Source organism: Sus scrofa, chromosome 6, assembly GCF_054392235.1.
Source record: "Sus scrofa isolate SSC_HxYL_T2T_F1_AM1 chromosome 6, Sscrofa_HxYL_maternal_Yorkshire_Landrace_v2.0, whole genome shotgun sequence".
Classification (NCBI taxonomy): domain Eukaryota; kingdom Metazoa; phylum Chordata; class Mammalia; order Artiodactyla; family Suidae; genus Sus; species Sus scrofa.
In genome coordinates this window covers 143,404,801-143,425,535 of record NC_139388.1, presented here as the reverse complement: position 1 = coordinate 143,425,535, position 20,735 = coordinate 143,404,801, and the positions used below count along the sequence as shown (strand labels likewise).

General features: G+C 33.2%; 1 protein-coding gene across 1 annotated transcript in view; it reads right to left on the bottom strand.

Moving 5' to 3' along the window:
- LRRIQ3 (leucine rich repeats and IQ motif containing 3) overlaps window positions 1-20,735 on the bottom strand; it is a 191,724-nt gene that overhangs the window by 165,117 nt on the left and 5,872 nt on the right. Inside the window, 2 exon segments of the mRNA XM_084964693.1 lie at window positions 6,505-6,828; window positions 12,210-12,458. Of these exon segments, the coding sequence (XP_084820819.1) occupies window positions 6,505-6,828; window positions 12,210-12,458 (573 nt within the window).

Here is a 20,735-nt window from a genome sequence, read left to right as displayed (position 1 = left end):
GTTCTCCTCTCTTCCTTCTTCATATCCAAATGATTCTAGATCCAATATATCCAATATCTCAAATATTGAACCTCTTCTTTTTCTTCCGTTCTCCACCATTGCCTTATTGTATTTCTTTATCGCTTCTCTAACTTACTAAAAATGTTCTGCTATATGAAATAATCCATATTCCCTACTCCCTCCAAATCGTAATATGTGCTATTGAAGAACATAGTTTTCTTTATTTTTTTATTACAGCTGATTCACAACGTTCTGTCAATTTCTGCTGTACAGTATAGAGTGAACTTTTCAAATGCAAATCTGATCATATGGCGTTCTTTAATATATTTCACTGGTACATCACTGAAAGAGCAATTATAAATTTCTTGACTTGGCACACCAAATCACTGATCTATTCCCTTGTTACTTTCTCAATCTCATCTTCCTTTACTCTACATATAATACCTTTCATTCTGGCACTATCCAACCACTTACATTTGCAAATTATCTGATAGCAAAGCTTGATGCTTTTTATAGATGCCATTCCACTTTTTTTTTTTTTTTTTTTTTTTTGCTTTTTAGGGACACACCCATGGCATATGTAAGTTTCCAGGCTGGGGGTTGAATAGGAACTGTAGCCACAAGCCTTCCCACAGTCACAGCAATGTCAGATCTGGGCCACATCTGTGACCTACACCACAGCTCATGGCAATGCTGGATCCTTAACCCACTGAGCAAGGCCAGGGATTGAAGACATATCCTTATTGAAACTAGTCAGATTCATTTCCACTGTGCCACAATGGGAATTCCCATTCCAGTTTCTTGACGGCCCTTTTCTATTACTTGTCTCTGTATCTTACACTTTATGAGACTCAATTCTTTCCTCCAAAAAGCCCTTCTTGACACTGATCTGAGTTCAATATCCTTCTACAATATTATCCTGTATAGTACTCCTTTGTCACATTTGACACAATTTTACCTGAGCCCTGTTATCCTGGAAAACTTTGAAGGCTAAGAAATTCCCTCATCCCTTTGTTTCAGGAAGTGGTTTGCTGCAAAGGAGAGCCCTTCCACCATATGACTTAGATTATATGCATGGATGTCCTTCTTTATCTTTGCCCTGATGCAGACTCTATAAATTCTCATTCTTTGCCTATTAGTGATTAAACTGCATTATCCCCGTTGAGCAATTGGAACAAAATGCTTGTTAATCTAATTGCCCTTTCCATCCAATAAATCACGAAATTCTGTCAAATAAATCTCTCTTCTATTTGCTCCCTATAATCTATACTCTCTACCAATGTATTAAATCAGCTCTTATAAACTAGGGTCCAAATTATAGACTCTCCATTAATTTTACTTGCCTGATTTCTTATAGTCAAAAAATTCATCTGAAGTATAAATATTTTTGCTTTTGCTTTTTTCCATGACAAGAGAAGTGAACTTCAAAGATTTTTAAAGAAAATGCATAGTTCTTTCACAGATTTTTGTCCCATACTCAGATCCATATTTTTCATTATTTCTTTGATTAATTGCTTCTCCTTAGTTTGCTTTATTTTCTCTACTATAATTCTTATTCAAGTATAGTACATATCCTGGAACTCACCTCAACATCTTTTTTTTTCCTCATCATTGTCAGGTATTTTTTCTCAATTTGGTGAAGTCATTCTGTCAAAAGTTAGCATTCTCATATTGAGGCTTTTTTATTAGCTTGTCAGGTATTTCAGTTATGTGGATGGGACTAAGCTCCTTTCTGATGTTCCTGTCTGCCCTATTACAGATGAGTTCTGCCATATACCAGCTTGCTATTGTAACCCTGTCTATACTACTGTCTCTCCATGAAATTTCTCCTATGATCTGTAGCAATAGATCCCATCTGCCATTTGATTCACTATTACCCTTCATAAACAGGGGGATTTGCAGAATTCCTTCTAGTTCTTGTCATTTTGTTTTATGTATCAGGAGGCATAGCTTAAAGTCAGGCTGACCTAGTTTTTACCTTTGATTCAGTCTTATCTTCATTATATCAAAAACCCTTCACTATGTTTAAAAAGACCTCTATGAAATACTCTTTTATTTAAATGTTATCCTTTATTAGTCTCTACCAAAGATATGATTTCCTCTAATCTTTATGGGAGGAATGTTCATTGCATTTGTGTGTGAGTGTGTTTGTTTTCAGGGCAACAAAATATGCAACCTCATATATGCTCCTTTGATATACTGATTATTTTGAGATGTAGGTACTTAAAAAACAGCAAATGGCATGCCCTGAACTTTCTTTAACTGGCTAAAAACAGATCTTATAAAAGGCACTCAGTTGTCGTAAGTCCACTCCCAGGGGTTTCAACAACAAGAGAAGAAGGAGTCTTGTCATAGGAAAGGAAATAAGATTAGAAAGGGAAAAGATCAGAAGACACCATACCCAGATGAATTTTGTCACAAACTATTCTTTTAATTCCATTCATCTTTCCTAAAATTAATTTACTTCCTCCTAAGAGGCCTATATCCTCCCTCCCTTTACTTATGTATTAATATGGTACTTAAGCATGAATTCCCACCTTGGGGAGTTACTCATTGTTCCTTGGGTATTTCCTAAGTATATATGAGGTTTACATGTTAATAAACTTGCTAATCTGTTTGAGAACATAGCAATCTCAGCTAAGAACTCAGAATAGAGGGAAACTTCTTCCTCCTCCTCTACAGTTTGGGGCCAAGGAGGTTAAGTGCATGAGTAGGAAGTGAGGGAGAAGAATACAGAAGGGAATTTAGATGACTAGGTAGGCAGCAGTCCTGCTCAGACGCTGCAGTTCTCACCAGAAGAGAACAATTAAGTTTACACTGCAGTTTACATTAGAGTCCTGCTTCCCACCAAGGTATGAATAATTCCTCTCTTTAAAGAGATAAACAGAATGATCATCAACTATAGGCAGAATCAGCATCTCTGATAGAGAGTAAGTAACCTCTAAACAGTACTCAAGCTTTATGATGTCCTTAAACAATTATCTTGTAAAATGCCAATACAGATATCACATCAAACTTGTACAAATGCCATAAACCATTTGATATCTGAGGACAAATGGATGTATCTTCTTTCTAAGGAAAAGCAATGCATCTCCTCCACTAGAGGAGTGATGACTCTGGAAAAAGTCAGAATTTAAATTTCAGTTCTGGGTTTTAAATTCCAGTTCTACTACTTGCTAGCTATGCGAACTAGGGTAAAGTAACCCACTTGGCTTCCATTCATAATCTGTAAAATAGAGATAACCTCACTGGGTTTTTGTGAGAAAATACTTGTAAAGCATTTAGAATGGTGTCTAAAACATTTCAAGGATCCAAATAATGTTATCTGTCAACAGTTTCATAGTGATACTTAAAATGATATAGCATTTTAGAATTTAAAAAGGAGTTCAGTATACCTTATTTGATACTTAAAAAAATAGTAAATGAATTTATTTAGAAATTTATCCAAATTAACATAATTAAAAATAATGAAATTAATAAATTAATGATAAAAGACATTTGGTAGTAATATTTTCAAACCAATATAAGGAATTAAAATATTATAGCAAAAGCTTAATATAACACATGCTTAGGCAAAAAACTATCAAGAACCAACAAAACAAATGGTAGAATAATAAAAAATCTATACTCTGCCACTTGCTATAGTAATCTTGGAATGAAAATAACTATTGTTAATCTTATTATAAAGCATAATGAGGCATTTCAAAAGAAAAGTAAGGACTTCTGTAACCTGATTTGTATGAGAGTACTTTCTGTTCTAACGGGAAGAGTACTTTAAAATGCAAATTCTAAAGCTATATTCAATTCAGACTGTATGTAATTACACATAGAGATTCCCAATTAATTTGATATTCTAAATGCATTTGTACTTATCTTTCATTTTCCTTTTTCCCAGTTTTTAGTTCTTTTATATGTATCCAGCCCCTACAGTCTTTTTCTATTCCATTTGTGATGATTTTCTATCAAAATTTCTTAATCTGGCACACAATTTCTCAGCATATTTGAAAAATGTAACTCATAATATTCCCGCAGGTATTAAGTTAAAATGGAATAAACACATGTAGTAATTTTCACGTTTTTATTCCAGCTGTAATATAGTCATTTAACAGTCACATGTAATGGTATCTTTGTGAAACTCCCTAACTAACTAGGAAGATTTTGCATTATTATTTCTAAGGTTCATTTGATAAACACTTGGGGAACACACTCTAGTCAATTCTCAAAAAATAAAACAACATTAAATAACATTAATCAAGCAATATTAAATAACAAAATGAAATTTAGAATCATATAAAACTATAAAATTTTTAGAAAAGAAAAACAAATACAAGAACAAAAACCTTACACATATTTCCTCCACTCAGATGTGCCTATTATCATTTTTTAAATATTCACTTCCAAATACCCACTACCCTCCCACCCAACACTGAGCTTATCTTTTCATTCACTTAACAGGGTCTTGTACAGAACTTTTTTTTTTTTTAATTCGATGAAGCTCACTTTACCATTTTTTCCTTTTAGACTGTGCTTTTAGTATCAGGTCTAATTCTTTGCTTAGTCCTAGATCCCAGAGACTTTTCAATTTTATTCTTCTAAAAGTGTTATAATTTTAAGTTTTACATTTAACTCCAAGATCCATTTTGAGTTTTTCTATTAGCTGTGGCAATTACATTGAGGCTCATGTGTGTGGTGTATGGAAAATTGCTCTACAAACATTTAACGAAAAGGTTGTATTTTCTCCATCAAGTTCTATGCATGTTTTGTTAGACTTACATCTATGTATTTCATTTTTTGAGTGTTTATAAATGACATTATATACTTAATTTTGGTGATCATGTGTTCATTGCTAGAATATAGAAATACGGCTGATTTGTGTTTGTTTACTTGGCATCCTACAACCTTGCTAAGCTCACTTTTTAGTTCTAAGAGTTTTTTTTTTTTTTGGTAGGTTTTGTGGGATTTTCTAACATAGGTTATTATTTCATCTTCAAATAGTTTTATTTCTTTTCTCAACTGTATTGTTTTTATTTCCTTTTCTTACTTCATTGCACTCGCTGGACTTCCCAATAGTATGTTGACTAGAGAAATGAGACCAGGCATCTTTGCTTTGTTCCCCATCTTGGGGAGAAAGCATTCAGTCTTTCATTATTAAGCATATTGTTAGCTATAGGTTTTATGTTGAGCTCTATAAAAAACAGGAAGCTCCTTCTATACTTACTTTTCTGTGTTTTCTTTTAAATGATGAATGGATTTTGAATTTTGTCAATGCTTTTTCTACATGAACTGATATGATACAGTATTTGATATTTTTTAGTCTTTTGATATGTGAATTACATTAACTGACATGAAGCATGTTTTCTTCTATTTTGTAACCTCCAGCTAGATATCAAGTTTCCCAATAGTCAACACACAATGGTGATTTGAACATGCCAGTGTCACCAAATTAGCTGTTTAGAAATTGAATATTTTTATCTCTTCCATTAATAATCCAATTATTAATCAAATGCCTGGAATTAGACATTGAAAAAAATAAACTATTTCCTAATGGAATTATTCAAATATGGAAACTTGAAAAAAAGTGATCTACTTTTAATTAAAAAACAAATATTCTGAATCAACAAAAAGATTCTAGAACTAAGAAATGAGAATAGCAAAGTGGCAGAATATAAGATTAAATAAAATTTCAACTGTATTTCTGTATGCTAATAAATAACAATCCAAAATGAACTTAGGAAAATGATTTCATTCACAGTATCATAAAGTTAAATAAAATACAGAGAAATAAATTTTAACAAAGTAAATGAAAGATTTGTACACTGAAAACAACAAAATTGACAGAATTAAAGAATATTTAAGTAAAATGCTATGTTCAAGGACAAGAATACTCTCTATTATAAAGATGGTAATTCTACATAAATTGATTTATAAATTCAATGTAATCCTTATTACTATCCCAGCAAGACTCATCACAGAAACTGATAAGCTGTTTCTAAAATTAATTTGTAAATACAATGTATCCTGAATAGCCAAAGGAAAAAATGTTGAAAAACAAAAACAAAGCTGCAGAACTCACACTTTCCTATTTTGAAGCTTAACTACAAAGCTACAGTAACCAAGACTACATAGTATAGCATAAGGATAGACATACAGACAACTGGAATATAATTGAGAGTCTAGAAGTAAATTCTTACATTTATGGCCAAATGATTTTTAACAGAAAATATTGAGGCAATTCACTGGGGAATTGGGGCTGGTATAATTGAATTTCCAAATGCAAAAAAACGAACTTGGACCCTTACTCCACACCATATAAAAATTCATTCTGGATGAAAGATCTAAACTTCATAGATAAAAATTTTTTAAATTCTATAAGAAAACAAAGAAGAAAAAATATTTGACCTGGAATATAAGATATTGGTTTATATAATTTAGGTACATAATTTAAAAGCTAAAACTTTACTCCCAAACATTTCTTTAAAATGAAACTCTAATTAAGCCAATTACCTTTTTCAAAGAAGGGCAGAAATTAAAGAAAAGTCTGTGGTTATATGCTTTGAATCTTTCAGGAAGATGCCAGTTCTGAATTATTTCTTCATCAGAAATCACATGATGATCCAGTGCCTTGAGAGGCCATATACCGTTGACAAGAACATGTCTATATCCTTTTTTAAGGCTTACTGGACAATCAAACATAGTAAGGGCAATGAGGCTTGGACAGGCAGATAACACACATACATTCCTTAACTTTGCAAACCCATTGTCATGAAGATAGAGAAGTTTTAAGTTCTTCAATCCACTCCAAAATTTGGATTCTGGTAGACTCTTTATCTGAAATATTATTAATGATAATTCTTTAAATATAGATATAAATTTTAGATGAATTATGTTGAGAAAGGAAAAACATTAAACAACTTATATAATTCAATATCTTCCCAAATAGCAAATTTCTCATCAGTAAGCAAAAGCAGAATTCCTTATTACCCAAATGATGACTGGAGTAAACCAAAATACACTATGCATCTGTAATTAACAGTGTAACTAAATAAAAAGATATATTCAATTCAATAAAAGTTCCTTTATAATAAGCCCTCTTTAAACATTTCTAACATACATTCCTTTATCTAATTGCTGTGGCTAGGACATCCAATACTATGTTGAGTAAAAGTGGTGAGAGACGGCATCGTTATCTTGTTCCATGTGTTAGTGGGAGGGCTTTCAGCTTTTCTCCATTGAGTATAATATTAGCTATGGGTTTGTCATAAATGGCTTTTATTATGCTAAGGTACGTTCCCTTTATACCCACTTTGGTAAGAGTTTTTATCATGAATGGATGTTGGACTTTGTCAAATGCTTTTTCTGCATCTAGTGAGATGATCATGTGCTTTTTTACTTTTTTTTGGTAAATGTGGTGTATGACATTGATTGATTTGCAAATGTTGAACCATCCTTGTGAACCTGGGATGAATCCCATTTGGTTGTGGTAAATGATCTTTTTATATGTTGTTGGGTTTGGTTGACTAAAATTTTTTTGACTATTTTTGCCTCCACATTCATCAAAATGTTGGCCTATAATTTTCTTTTTTTGGGAGTATCTTTGTCTGGTTTTGGTATTAGGGTGATGATGGCTTCATAGAGTGTCTTTGGGAGTGTTCCTACCTCTTCAACCTTTTGCAAAAGTTTAAGAAGGATTGGTATTAAGTACTTTTTTGTATGTTTGGTAGAATTCGCCTGTGAAGCCATCTGATCCTGGACTTTTGTTTGTAGGGAGTGTTTTTATGACATATTCAATTTCGTTTCTAGTGATCAGTCTGTTCAGTTGATCTATTGCTTCTCGATTCAGTTTTGGTGGGCTATAAGTCCTCATTGTTCATTTCTTTGAGGTTGTCAAATTTGTTGGCATATAATTGTTCATAGAATTCTCTTACGTTTTTGTATTTCTGCAGTATCTTTTGAGATTTCTCCTTTTTCATTTCTTATTTTGTTTATTTGGATTTTTTCTCTCCTCTTATGGTGAGTCTAGCCAGAAGTTTGTCAATTTTGTTTATATTTTCAAAGAACCAGCTGGTTTTACTGATTTTTTTCTATTGTATTTTGAATCTCTATTTTATTGATTTCTTTTCTGATTTTTATGATTTCCTTCCTTCTGATGACTTGAGGTTGTTTGTTCTTCTTTTTCTAATTCATTTAGGTGCTGGGTTAAGTTGTTGATTTGAGATTTTTCTTCTTTTTTGAGGAAGGTCTGTATCACTATGAATTTCCCTCTAAGCACTACTTTTGCAGTATCCCATTGACTTTGAATGATTGTGTCTTCATTATCATTTGTTTCGAGGTATTTTTTAATTTTCTTTTTGATTTCCTCAATGACCCATTGGTTTTTTCAGTAGCATGTTGTTTAGTGTCCATGTAGTTAGTATTTCCTTATTTCTTTTCCTGTGGTTGATTTCTAGTTTCATGCCATTGAAGGTATCCAGATTGGAAGAGAAGAGGTAAAAGAGTCACTGTATGTAGATAACATGGTGCTATATATAGAAAACACTAAGGACTCCACAAAAAAATTACTCAAACTGATAAACGAATTCAGCAAAGTAGCAGGATACAAGATTAACATTCAGAAATTGGGTGTATTTCTGTATACTAACAATGAAATATTAGAAAAGGAATAAAAAAATATAATACCTTTTAAAATCACTCACCCCAAAATTAAATACCTAGGAATAATCCTGTCCAAGGAAGTGAAAGATATATGCTGAGAACTAAAAAACATAAATCAAGGAAATTAAAGAGGATTCAAAGAAATGGAAAGATATTCCATGATCCTGGGTTGGAAGAATTAACATAAAGTAAAGACGCCCTTACCACCCAAAGCAAATATAGATTCAAAGCAATCTCTATCAAATTACCTGTGACATTTTTCACAGAACTAGAACAAATAATCCAAATTTTATATGGCACCATAAAAGACTCAGAATTGCCAAAGCAACCTGAGGAATAAAAAACAAGCAGGAGGTTAACTCTTCCTGACTTCAGGCAATATTAAAAGCTACAGTAAGCAAAACAGCATGGTACTGGTACCAAAATAGACATACAGACCAATGGAAGAGAATTGAGAATGCAGAAAATAAACCCAGACACCTATGGTCAATTAATCTTTGACAAAGGAGGCAAGAATATAAAATGGGAAAAAGACAGCCTTTTCAACAATTGGCGATGGGAAAACTGGACATCTGGATATAAATCAATGAAACTGGAACACAACTTCACACCATCCACAAAAATAAACTCAAAATGGCTTAAAGACCATCAAACTCCAAGAGGAGAACATAGGTAAAACATTGTCTGACTTCAACCTTAAAAATGTTTTCTTAGGTAAGTCTCCCAAGGCAACAGAAATAAAAGCAAAAATAAACCAAAGGAACCTAATCAAACTGATGAGCTTTTGAATAGCAAATAAAACCATAAAAAACAAAAAGACAACCTATGGAATGGGAGAAGACAGTTGCAAACAATGCAACTGACAAGGGCCTAATCTCTAAAATATACAAACAACTTATACAACTCAACAGCAAAAAAACCCAACAACACAATTGAAAAATGGGCCAAAGACCTGAACAGACATTTCTCCAAAGAAGATATACAGATGGCCAACAGGAACATGAAAAAATGCTCAACATCACTGATTATTAAAGAAATGCAAATCAAAATTACAATTAGGTACCACCTCACACAAGTCAGAATGCATCATTAATAAGTCCACAAATAACAGATGCCGGGAGGGGGTGTGAAGTAAAGGGAACCCTCCTACACTGCTGGTGAGAATATAAATTGGTATAACCACTGTGGAAAATAGTATGGAGGCACCTTAGGAAACTAAATATAGAATTACCATATGACCCAGCAATCCCACTCTTGGGCATATTTCCAGACCAAACTTTCCTTGAAAAAGACACATTGACCCATATGTTCACTGCAACACTATTCACAATAGCCAAGACATGGAAACAACCTAAATGTCTATTGAAAGATGAATGGATTAGCAGATGTGGTATATATACACAATGGAATACTACTCAGCCTTAAAAAAATAACAAAATAATGCCATTTGCAGCAACATGTATGGAACTAGAGACTCTCATACTAAGTGAAGTAACTCACAAAGAGAAAGACAAATACCATATGATATCACTTATATCTGGAATCCAATATATGGCACAAGTGAACTTTTCCACAGAAAAGAAATTCATGGACATGGAGAACAGACTTGTGTTTGTCAAGGGGGACGGGGAGGAGGTGGGAGTGGGATGGACTGGGAGTCTGGGGTTAATAGATCCAAACTATTGCATTTGGAGTAGATAAGTAATGAGATCATGCTCTATAGCACAGGGAACTATATCTAGTCACTTGTGATGGAACATGATGGTGGATAATGTGAAAAAAAGAATGAATATATATGTGTGTGTGTGTGACTTGGTCATTTTGCTATACAGTAGAAAACTGACAGAACACTATAAAACAACTTTAATGGTAAAAATAAAAATCATTAAAAATAAAGATAAAACAAAATACATTCCTTACATAATAAAATTAAGGGGTCAAAACAATGTGATACTCCACATTAACAAAACAAAGGATAAATACCATATGACCTTGACATTGGTCTTGGCAATGATTTTTCAATTTGACACCAAAAGTGAAGGCAAAAAAGCAAAACTGAACAGGCGATACAATGCCAAACTAAACAGCTTCTACAAAGTAAAGGAAACCATTAATAAGGCAATCTACTGAATGGGAGAACATATTTGCAAATCACACATCTGAGAAAGGGCTAATACACAAAATATATAAAGAATTCACGTGATGATAGCAAAAAAAAAAAAAACAATCCAACTGAAAAACAGGCAGAGAATCTAAATTAATATGACAAGGTAGTCAACATTGCCAACCATCAGGTTACTGCATATCAAAGTCACAATGAGATGACCTCACACCTGTTAGAATGGTTATTATCAAAAATACAAGAAATATCAGGTGTTGTCAAAGATGTGGAAAACAGGGAGCCTTGTATAGTATTCGTGAGATTGTAAATTGGTGTAGCCACTATGGAAAAACATCATGAAGTTTGCTCAAAAAATTCAAAATAAAACTGCCATGTGATACAACAATTCTACTTCTAGGTATTTATTTCAAGGAAACAAAATGCTAACTGAAAAGTACACATGCACCCCCATGTTTACTGCAGCATTATTTACAATAGCCAAGACATGGAAAACACCTAAGTGACTATCTAGGTGTGAACAAATAAAGAATATGTGACATACATACACAGTGGAATATTTGTCATAAAAAGAGAATGAAATCGTGTTATTTGCAACAACATGATGAAGACTGAGGACATTATATTAAATGAAATGTCAGACAGAGAAAAACAAGTACCATATGATCTCACTTATATTATGTGGAATCTAAAAAAATAAATAAAACAAATGAATAAAAACCCAATTCTCAGATACAGAAAACACACTGATGACTCAGAGGCAGAGGGAGAGGGTAAAATGGGTGAAGATGCTCAAAAGGTACAAACTTTCAGTTATAAGATAAGTAAGTCTTGGGGATATAACATACAGCAACAGATATATTTGTTAAGAATACTGGATAATACATTTGAAAGTTGCTAAGAGAGTAGATTTTAAAAGTTCTCATCACAAGCAAAATAAATGTAACTCTTTAGTGACATATTATTTTTGGCCATGCCCATGGCATGCAGAAGTTCCTGGGCCAGGGATCAAACCCACGCCACACCACTGACAAGACCAGATCTTTAACCTGCTAAGCCTTTAGTATGTATGTTGACTTACTGTGATCATTTTGCAATATACACAAATATTGAATCATTATGTTGTACACTTAAAATTAATATAATGCTATAGACCAGTTATGTGTCATTTAAAAAAATGAGTCAAGAAGTATTCTTAATCCAGACTATAAGAAGTAAAATAAACCAAATCACATGCTGTTGGTTTATATATTTTAGATTGAAATGATTACTTATATTTAAAATTTTGGGTTTAAATATATATGTATTTATTTATTTTATATAAATTGTTTACATATCACATAAAAGACTTCCTTGGAGAAATACTGTGCATAAACATAAGTGCTTATTAAATATCAACTTCATTTACATGAAAATATGTGAAAATGTTATTGCTTACCTGATTTCCATGGAGATCAAGTTTGACTAATTTTATACAACTTTGAAGTGGATGAATATCTGTAATAAAATTGTTTGAGAAGATGCATACTCTAAGAGAGATATAAGATTGAAAACCTTCCATAGACTTTAAATGAAGTCCATTGAACTTCACAAGGACAAAATCTTTTTGATCTTCTATTATATTTTCATTATAGTGACTCCATTCTTTATGACTGGTTAGCTCTTCTGTGATTGTTCCATGAAACATCTAAGAAAAATGGTAAATTTTGAAAGTTTTCAGCTTTCTAAAATAAATCTATCTGAAGACAAAAATATTTTCTAATAGGTAGTAAGAATAAAAAGAAAGATAAGATTTTTAAAAATATAATTTCCATAAAACCTTCTACCCTGAAGCATTTAAAATATATAACCTATATAAAACTACAACCAAAAAAATCTATCATTGCCATCACCAGTGAAATAATCAGTAAGAGGAAGCAAATTTTTATTTTTCCTGGAATACTTAAAGAACATGAAATTCAGTGAAACAGTTGAGATAAAAACATCACCTCTGGGAAATATGACTAAGACAAATATAGAAAACTATACCCTAACATACTTCGTATTATAATTTTAGTTAAGAGATACTAATAAGAGCATTGAATAATAAACCATCAAGTTGGAATAGTGATAATATTTGCGGGAAAGGCTGATAAGTAGAGTTAAGTGAAATTAAGGAGCAATACAGGGCTGCAAAGATGATTCAACAATGTAAATCAATGTGATAAACCTCATTAATGGAATGAAGGACAAAAATCATATGCTCATATAAACAGATGTAGAAAAATCATTTAACAAAAATTTAACATTCTTATGTGATAAAAATTCTAAATAAAGTGGCACAAAAGGACTGCAATTCAACATAAAAGATGCCATAAATGATACGCTTAAAGCTAATATCATATTCAATGCAGAAATGTTGAAAGCTTTCCTTTAAAATCACAGGAGGATAAAGTGTCCACTCTCACCATTCCTATTCCACATAATTATGGATATCCTAGCTAGAGTGATCAGGCAATAAAAAGAAATAAAAGGCATCCAAATCAGAAAGGAAAAAGTTAAAAGTGTCTGTTTGCAAATGATGTTAAACACAGAAAATCCTAAAGATTCCATTAAAAAAGTATTAGAACATAAAAATACAGTAGAGTTATATGACACAAAATCAACATATAAAACTTCACTGCATTTTATATAAATTAGCAGTGAACTATCTAGGAAAAAAGAAGACAACTCCATTATAATAGCATCAAAAATAATAAAATACTTAGGAATAAATTTAAATAAGGAGGTAAAAAAATCTGTTCACTGAGTACTCTAAGACATTAAGGAAAGAAACTGAAGAAGAAACAAATAACTGGAAAGAAGACTGTGTTCAGTGATTAGAATAGTTAATATTCTTAAAATGAGCATACTACCCAAGTCATCTATAGATTCAATGCAATCTCTATCAAAATTCCAATGACATTTTTTTTTTGTCTTTTTTTTGTCTTTTGTTGTTGTTGTTGTTGTTGTTGTTGTTGTTGTTGCTATTTCTTGGGCCGCTCCCGCGGCATATGGAGGTTCCCAGGCTAGGGGTTGAATCGGAGCTGTAGCCACCAGCCTACGCCAGAGCCACAACAATGTGGGATCCGAGCCGCGTCTGCGACCTACACCACAGCTCACGGCAACGCCGGATCGTTAACCCACTGAGCAAGGGCAGGGACCGAACCCGCAACCTCGTGGTTCCTAGTCGGATTCGTTAACCACTGCGCCACGACGGGAACTCCCAATGACATTTTTCACAGAAATAGGGATAGCAATCCTGAAATTCATATGGGACCACATCAGAAAATAAAAACCAAACAAGCAAAATAATCTTGGGACAGAAGAACAAAGTTTGAGGCCTCATGCTTCCTGAATTCAAAACATATTGCAAAGTTAGAGTAATCAAAACAGTATGTTACAGGTATAAAAACTGCCACATAGGAGTTCCTGTAGTGGCTCAGTGGTTAACGAATCTGACTAGGAACCATGAGGTTGCAGGTTCTATCCCCAGACTTGCAGAGTGGGTTAAGGATCTGGCATTGCCGTGAGCTGTGGTGTAGTCACAGATGCGGCTTGGATCCTGCATTGCTGTGGCTCTGGCGTAGGCCAGTGGCTGCAGCTCTGATTGGACCCCTAGCCTTGGAACCTCCATATGCTGCGGGAACAGCCCTAGAATAGGCAAAAGGCAAAAGGCAAAAAAAAAAAAAAAAAAAAAAACTGCCACATAGAACAATGCAAAAATAAAATGAGAGCCAAGAAATAAACCCATCAATATATAATAAACTAATATATGGCAAAAGAACCAACACTCAGTAAGGAAAAGACAGTACCTTCAATAAATGGGGCTGGGAAAACTGGATGTTCAAGTGCAAAAGAATGATTTTGGACCTATGTCTCACATAACTCACAAAAATGACTGGAAATGTATTAAAGACTTTAAGACCAGAAGCCATAAAACTTCCAGAAGAAAGCTCCTTTTACATTTGTCTTGGTAATGATTTTTTTGGATATGACACCAAAAGCAAAGACAACAAAAGCAAATAGCAACACCTATGACTACATCAAACTAAAAATTTCCTGCACAGTAAAACAAGCAAGTGAACAACAAAGAATAAGGAGGCAGCTATACAATGGGAAAAAATATTTGCAAATCATATATCTGATAAAGGGTTAACATCCAAAATATAAAAGAAACTCATACAAATCAACAGAAAATAATAACGTGATTAAAAGCAGGCAAAGGACCTGAATAGATGTTTCTCCAAAGACATAACATTGTGAACACATACATTAAAAAGGTGTTCAACAACACTGATCACTTCAGAAATGAAAATCAAACCACAGTATTGTCTCACATGTTAAAATGACTATATTCAAAAAGATAAGAAATAAGTGTTGCTAAAGATATAAAGAAAGAGGAACCCTTATCTACTGTTGGTGGGAATGTAAATTGGTGCAGCCATATGTAAAACAGTATGAAGTTCCTCAAAAAACTAAAACTGAAACTATCATGTGATATAGTTAACCCCATTCTGCATAATATCCCCCAGAAATGAAGTAACTATTTTGTAGATGTAAGTGTATCCCCGTGGTCATTAGTCACAATGGCTAACACTTGGAAGGAACTGAAATGCCTGTTGATAGGGGAATAGCTAAAGAAAAATGTGATATCCATTTTATATAAACACATACACACAATGAATATTATTCAGCCATAAGGAAGAAGGAAATTGTGCCATTTTCTACACTATAAATCTTGAAGACTTTACATTAAGTGAAGTAAGTCAGTAGAAAAAAAAATACTATTATTACCTTCCTTAATGTGGAATCCAAAATGGTTGAACTTATGTAATCAAAGAATAAAACTGGCAGCTGTCAGCAGTGGCCAAAATAGGGTGTAGGAAACAGAGAGGTGCTAGTCAAGGGGAACAAACTTTCACTTATGAGTAAGTTCTAGGGATATAACATACAATATCATAACTACAGTTAAAAATACCATATTATATACTTAAAAAAGTTACTAAGAGAGTATATCATACATGTCTTTTCATACATACACAAAGCAGGTTATTATAATGAGGCAATAAATGTGGTAACTAACCATATCGTGATAATCATTTTACAAACACATGTGTACCAAATTATCATACTTTACACCTTAAACTTATACAATGATATATGTCAATTAACCTCAATAGTGCTTTAAAAAAGATTTCCGAATACAAATAATGAAGTATCTATCAGGTAAAATTCTGTTAATTCCTTGAAATCCTTCAATGCTAATTCTCCACAACAAATATCCAATGTTCTACAAAAAAGACCGCACATTTTTTTTTCATTTATTTATGCTATGTAACAGAGCACCCTAAAACATACTGGCTTTAAAAAAAAAATTCACAATTTATTACTTCTCAGATTTGAAGGTTGACTTGGTTTAAGTGGGCAGTTCTATTCCAAGTGATAGGGACCTGAGATTCAGTCTTGCGGGGCTTATCCAAACCAACAATCTCCAGGGTGGCTGATTTACACATGTGAAACATTTGCAAAGATAGCACAAAAGTAGGTTTAGCTGGGATGCTGGAATGCATGGGTCTCACTTACTGTACTATGTCAGGGCCCCACTCTATACCAGTCCTCACAATGTCATCCTCTTACAGGTCTATTCATATAGTAATAGCAAAACTAGTAAATCAAATCCAACAATATATAAAAAGAATCACACACCTACTACAAAGCTGGATTTATGCCAGGTATGCAAGACAGTTTCAATATTCAAAAAACCAATTAATGAAATTCCATCACACCAACAAACTAAATAAGAAAAACCATGTGATCATGTCAAAAGCTTTGACACAATCTAACAGCTATTCATGATAAAACTCTCAAACACAAAAACTCAAACCAAAATCTACAATAGAAACACAAAAAGGAAAAACAAATCCACATACAACATTAAAGATAATCATCAAGTCACAAAAGAAGAGAACAGAAGAGGAAAGGATGAAAAAAGACTTACAAAAACAAATCTAAAACAATTAACAAAATGGCAATAAGAACATACATATCCATAGTTACCTTAAATGCAGTCAGAATAAATGTTCCACCCAAAAGACAGAGACTGGCTGAATGGATACAAAAACAAGATCCATATATATGCTGTCTACAAGAGACTCACTTCAGATCTAAGATCCCACATAGACTGAAAGTGAGGGGATGGAAAAAGGTATTCCACATAAATGAAAATCAAAACAAAAGGTGGAATAATAATATTCAGATCAGAAATAGATTTTCAAATAAAGAATATTACAACAGACAAAGAATGACTCTACCTAATGATGAAGGGGGTCAATGCAAGAAGAATATATGACAATATAAATATCTATGCATCCAACATAGGAGCACTTCAACAGATAAGGCAAATACCTGGAGCCATGAAAGGAGAAATTTATAGTGACACAATAATAGTAGGGAACTTTTAACACCCCACTTACATCAAAGGACAGGTCATCCTGACTTTTCAATAAGGAAACACACCCTTAAAAGACATATTAGACCAGATGTATTTAACTGGATATTTATGTGACATACATTTTTCTCAAGTGCATATGGAACATTCTCCAGGACAGACCACATGCTGGGCCCCAAAGTGAGCCTTGGTAAATTTAAGAAAATTGTAATTTTAAATTCTCTGAACACAACACTGAGATTAGAAATCAAGTAAAAGGAGTTCCTGTTTTGTCTCAGTGGGTTAAGAACTTGACATAGTATCCAGGAGGATGCAGGTTCAATACCTGGACTCACTCAGTGGGTTAAGGATAGAGCATGTCCACAAGCTTCAGCATAGGTCACAGATGTGGCTCAGATCTCACATTGATGTGGCTGTGCTGTAGGCCAGCAGCTGCAAATCCAATTTGACCCCTAGCCTGGGAACTTTCATATGCCATAGGTGCAGCCCTAAAAAGAAAACAGACCAAAAAAATCAACTAAAAGAAAAAAATGTAAAAAAAAATACAAACAAATGAAGGCTAACCAATGTTACTACCCAACCAATGGATTATTGAAGACATTAAAGAATAAATTTTTTAAAAAAATACCTAGAGACAAATAAAAATGAAAATACAACAATACAAAACCCATAGGATGCAGCAAAAACAATTCTAAGAGAGAAGTTTATAGCAATACAATTTTAGCTCAGGAAATAAAAATCTCAAGCAAAAAAACCTAACCCTATACCTAAAGCAACAGAGAAAGAACAAAACCCAATGTTAGCAGAAGGAAAGATATCATAAAGATCAAAACAGAAATAAGTGAAATAGAGAAAAAGAAAACAGTAGAAAAGATCAACGAAACTAAAAACTAGTCCTCTGTACACACACAAAAAAATTAATAAACCTTTAGCCAGATTCATCAAGAAGAAAAGGGAGAGGGATCAAATCAATGAAATTAGAAAAGAAAAAGGAGAAATTACAACTGACACCACAAAAATACACAGCATCATAAGAGACTACTATAAGCTATATGCCAATAAAATCGACAACCTAGAAGAAATGGACAAATTCTTAGAAAAGAACAATCTTCCAAAGACTGAACCAGGAAGAAATAGAAAATATGAATGGACCAACCATAAGTACTGAAACTGAAACTGTGACTTTAAAACTTCCAACAAAAAAAAAGTCCAGGACCACAGGGCTCCACAGGCAAATTCTATCAAACATTTATAGAAGTGCTAATACCTATTCTAATGAAACTATTCCAAAAAAATTACAAATAAAGGAACACTCTTAAGCTCATTCTATGAAGTCACATCACTCTGACACCAAAACCAAAGATATTACAAAAAAAAATCACAAGTAAATATCAATGATAAGCATGGATACAAAAATTCTCAACAAAATACTAGCAAAGGAACTGAACAATACATTAAAAGGATCATACATCATGATCAGGTAGGATTTATCCCAGAGATGCAAGGATTCTTCAATATACAAATTGATATTTTGCATATTAATATACAAATCAATCTATGTGATACACCACATTAACAATCTGAAAAATTTAAAAAAAATAATGAATATCTCAATAGATGCAGAAAAAGCTTTGGACAAAATTCAACACCCAGTTATGATAAAAACTCTCCAGAAAGTAATCACAGAGGGAACCTACCTCAATGTAATAAAAGCCATATATGACAAACGCACAGCTAACAGTGGAAAGCTGAAAGTGTTTCCTCTAAGATCAGGAACAAGAAAAGAATGTGCATTCTTACCACTTTTATTCAACATAGTTTTGGAAGTCCTAGCCACAGCCATCAGAGAAGAAAAGAAATAAAAGGAACCAAACTGGAAAAGAAGTAAAGCTAGCACTGTTTGCAGATAACATGACACTATACTTAGAAAATACTAAAGATGCTATTAGAAAACTACTAGCACTCAATAATGAATTTGGTAAAGTTTCAGGATACAAAATTCATACACAGAAATTTCTTGTATTGCTACACACTAACAACAAAAGATCAGAAAGAGAAATTAAGGAACCAATCCCAATTTACCATAGCATCATGAAGAAAAAAATTATCTAGGAATAAACCTACATAAGGAGGTAAAAGATCTGTATTCTGAAAATTTTAAGATGCTGATGAAAGAAATCAAAGATGTCATAGATGGAAAGATATATGCTCTTGGATCATATTATCAAAATTACTATACTCCCCCCAAGGCAATCTGCAGATTCAAGACTATCCCTATCAAACTATCAATGGTATTTTTCACAGGACTTGAACAAAAAAAAATTTAATTTGTATGGAAACACAAAAGACCCAAAATAGCCAAAGCAACCCAAAGAAAGAAAAACTGACCTGGAGGATCCAGGCTCACTGATTTCAGTCTATGTGACAAAGCTACAGTTGTCAAAATTGTATGACACTGGCACAAAAAGAGAAATATAGATCAATGGGACAGGACAGAAAGCCCAGAAATAATCCCATGCCACTACAGTTAATTAATCAAAGGAGGCAAGAATATACAGTGGAGAAAATAATTTTTTCTTTTTTTTCATTTTTTTTTTTTTTTAGGACCACACTCTCAGCATATGGAAGATCCTAGGCTAGGGGTCAAATCAGAGCTATTGCTGCCAGCCTATGCCACAGCTACAGCAATACAGGATCCAAGCTGCATCTGCAACCTAGACAACAGCTCATGGCAACACCAGATCCTTAACCCACTGAGCAAGGCCAGGGATCAAACCTGCATCCTCATGGATACTAGTTGGGTTTGTGTCTGCTGAGCCACATGGGAACTCCCAAGACAGTCCTTTTAATAAGCAGTGCTGGACAGCTACATGTAAAAGAATTAAATTAGAACATTCTCTAATACCATACATAAAAGTAAACTCAAAATGGATTAAAGACCTAAACATATAAGGCTGGGTAACTACAAAATTCCTAGAGGAAAACATAGGCAGAACACATTCTGACATAAATTGCAGCACTATCTTTTTGGAGCCACCTCCTAAAATAATGAAAATACAAACAAAAAGTAAACAAATGATACATAATTAAACTTAAAAACTTTTGCACAGTCAAGGAAACCATAAACAAAACATAAAGACAACCTACAGAATGGGAGAAAGTATTTGTAAATGATAGAACAAATAAGGTATAAATTTTCAAAATATACAAACAGTTCATATAGCTCATTATCAAAACAACAAACAACCCAATCAAAACAGAAGATCTAAGTAGATATTTCTCCCAAGACATACAGATGGTCAAAAAAGCACATGAAAAGATGTTCAACATTTTTAATCATGAGAGAAAAGCAAATCGAAACTACAAGAAGCTATCAGTTCACACCAGTCAGAGTGTCCATCATCAAAAAGTCTACAAATAATCAATTCTGGAGAGGGTGTGAAAAAGCCTCCTACACTCTTGGTGGGAATGTAACGTGGTACAACCACCATGGAG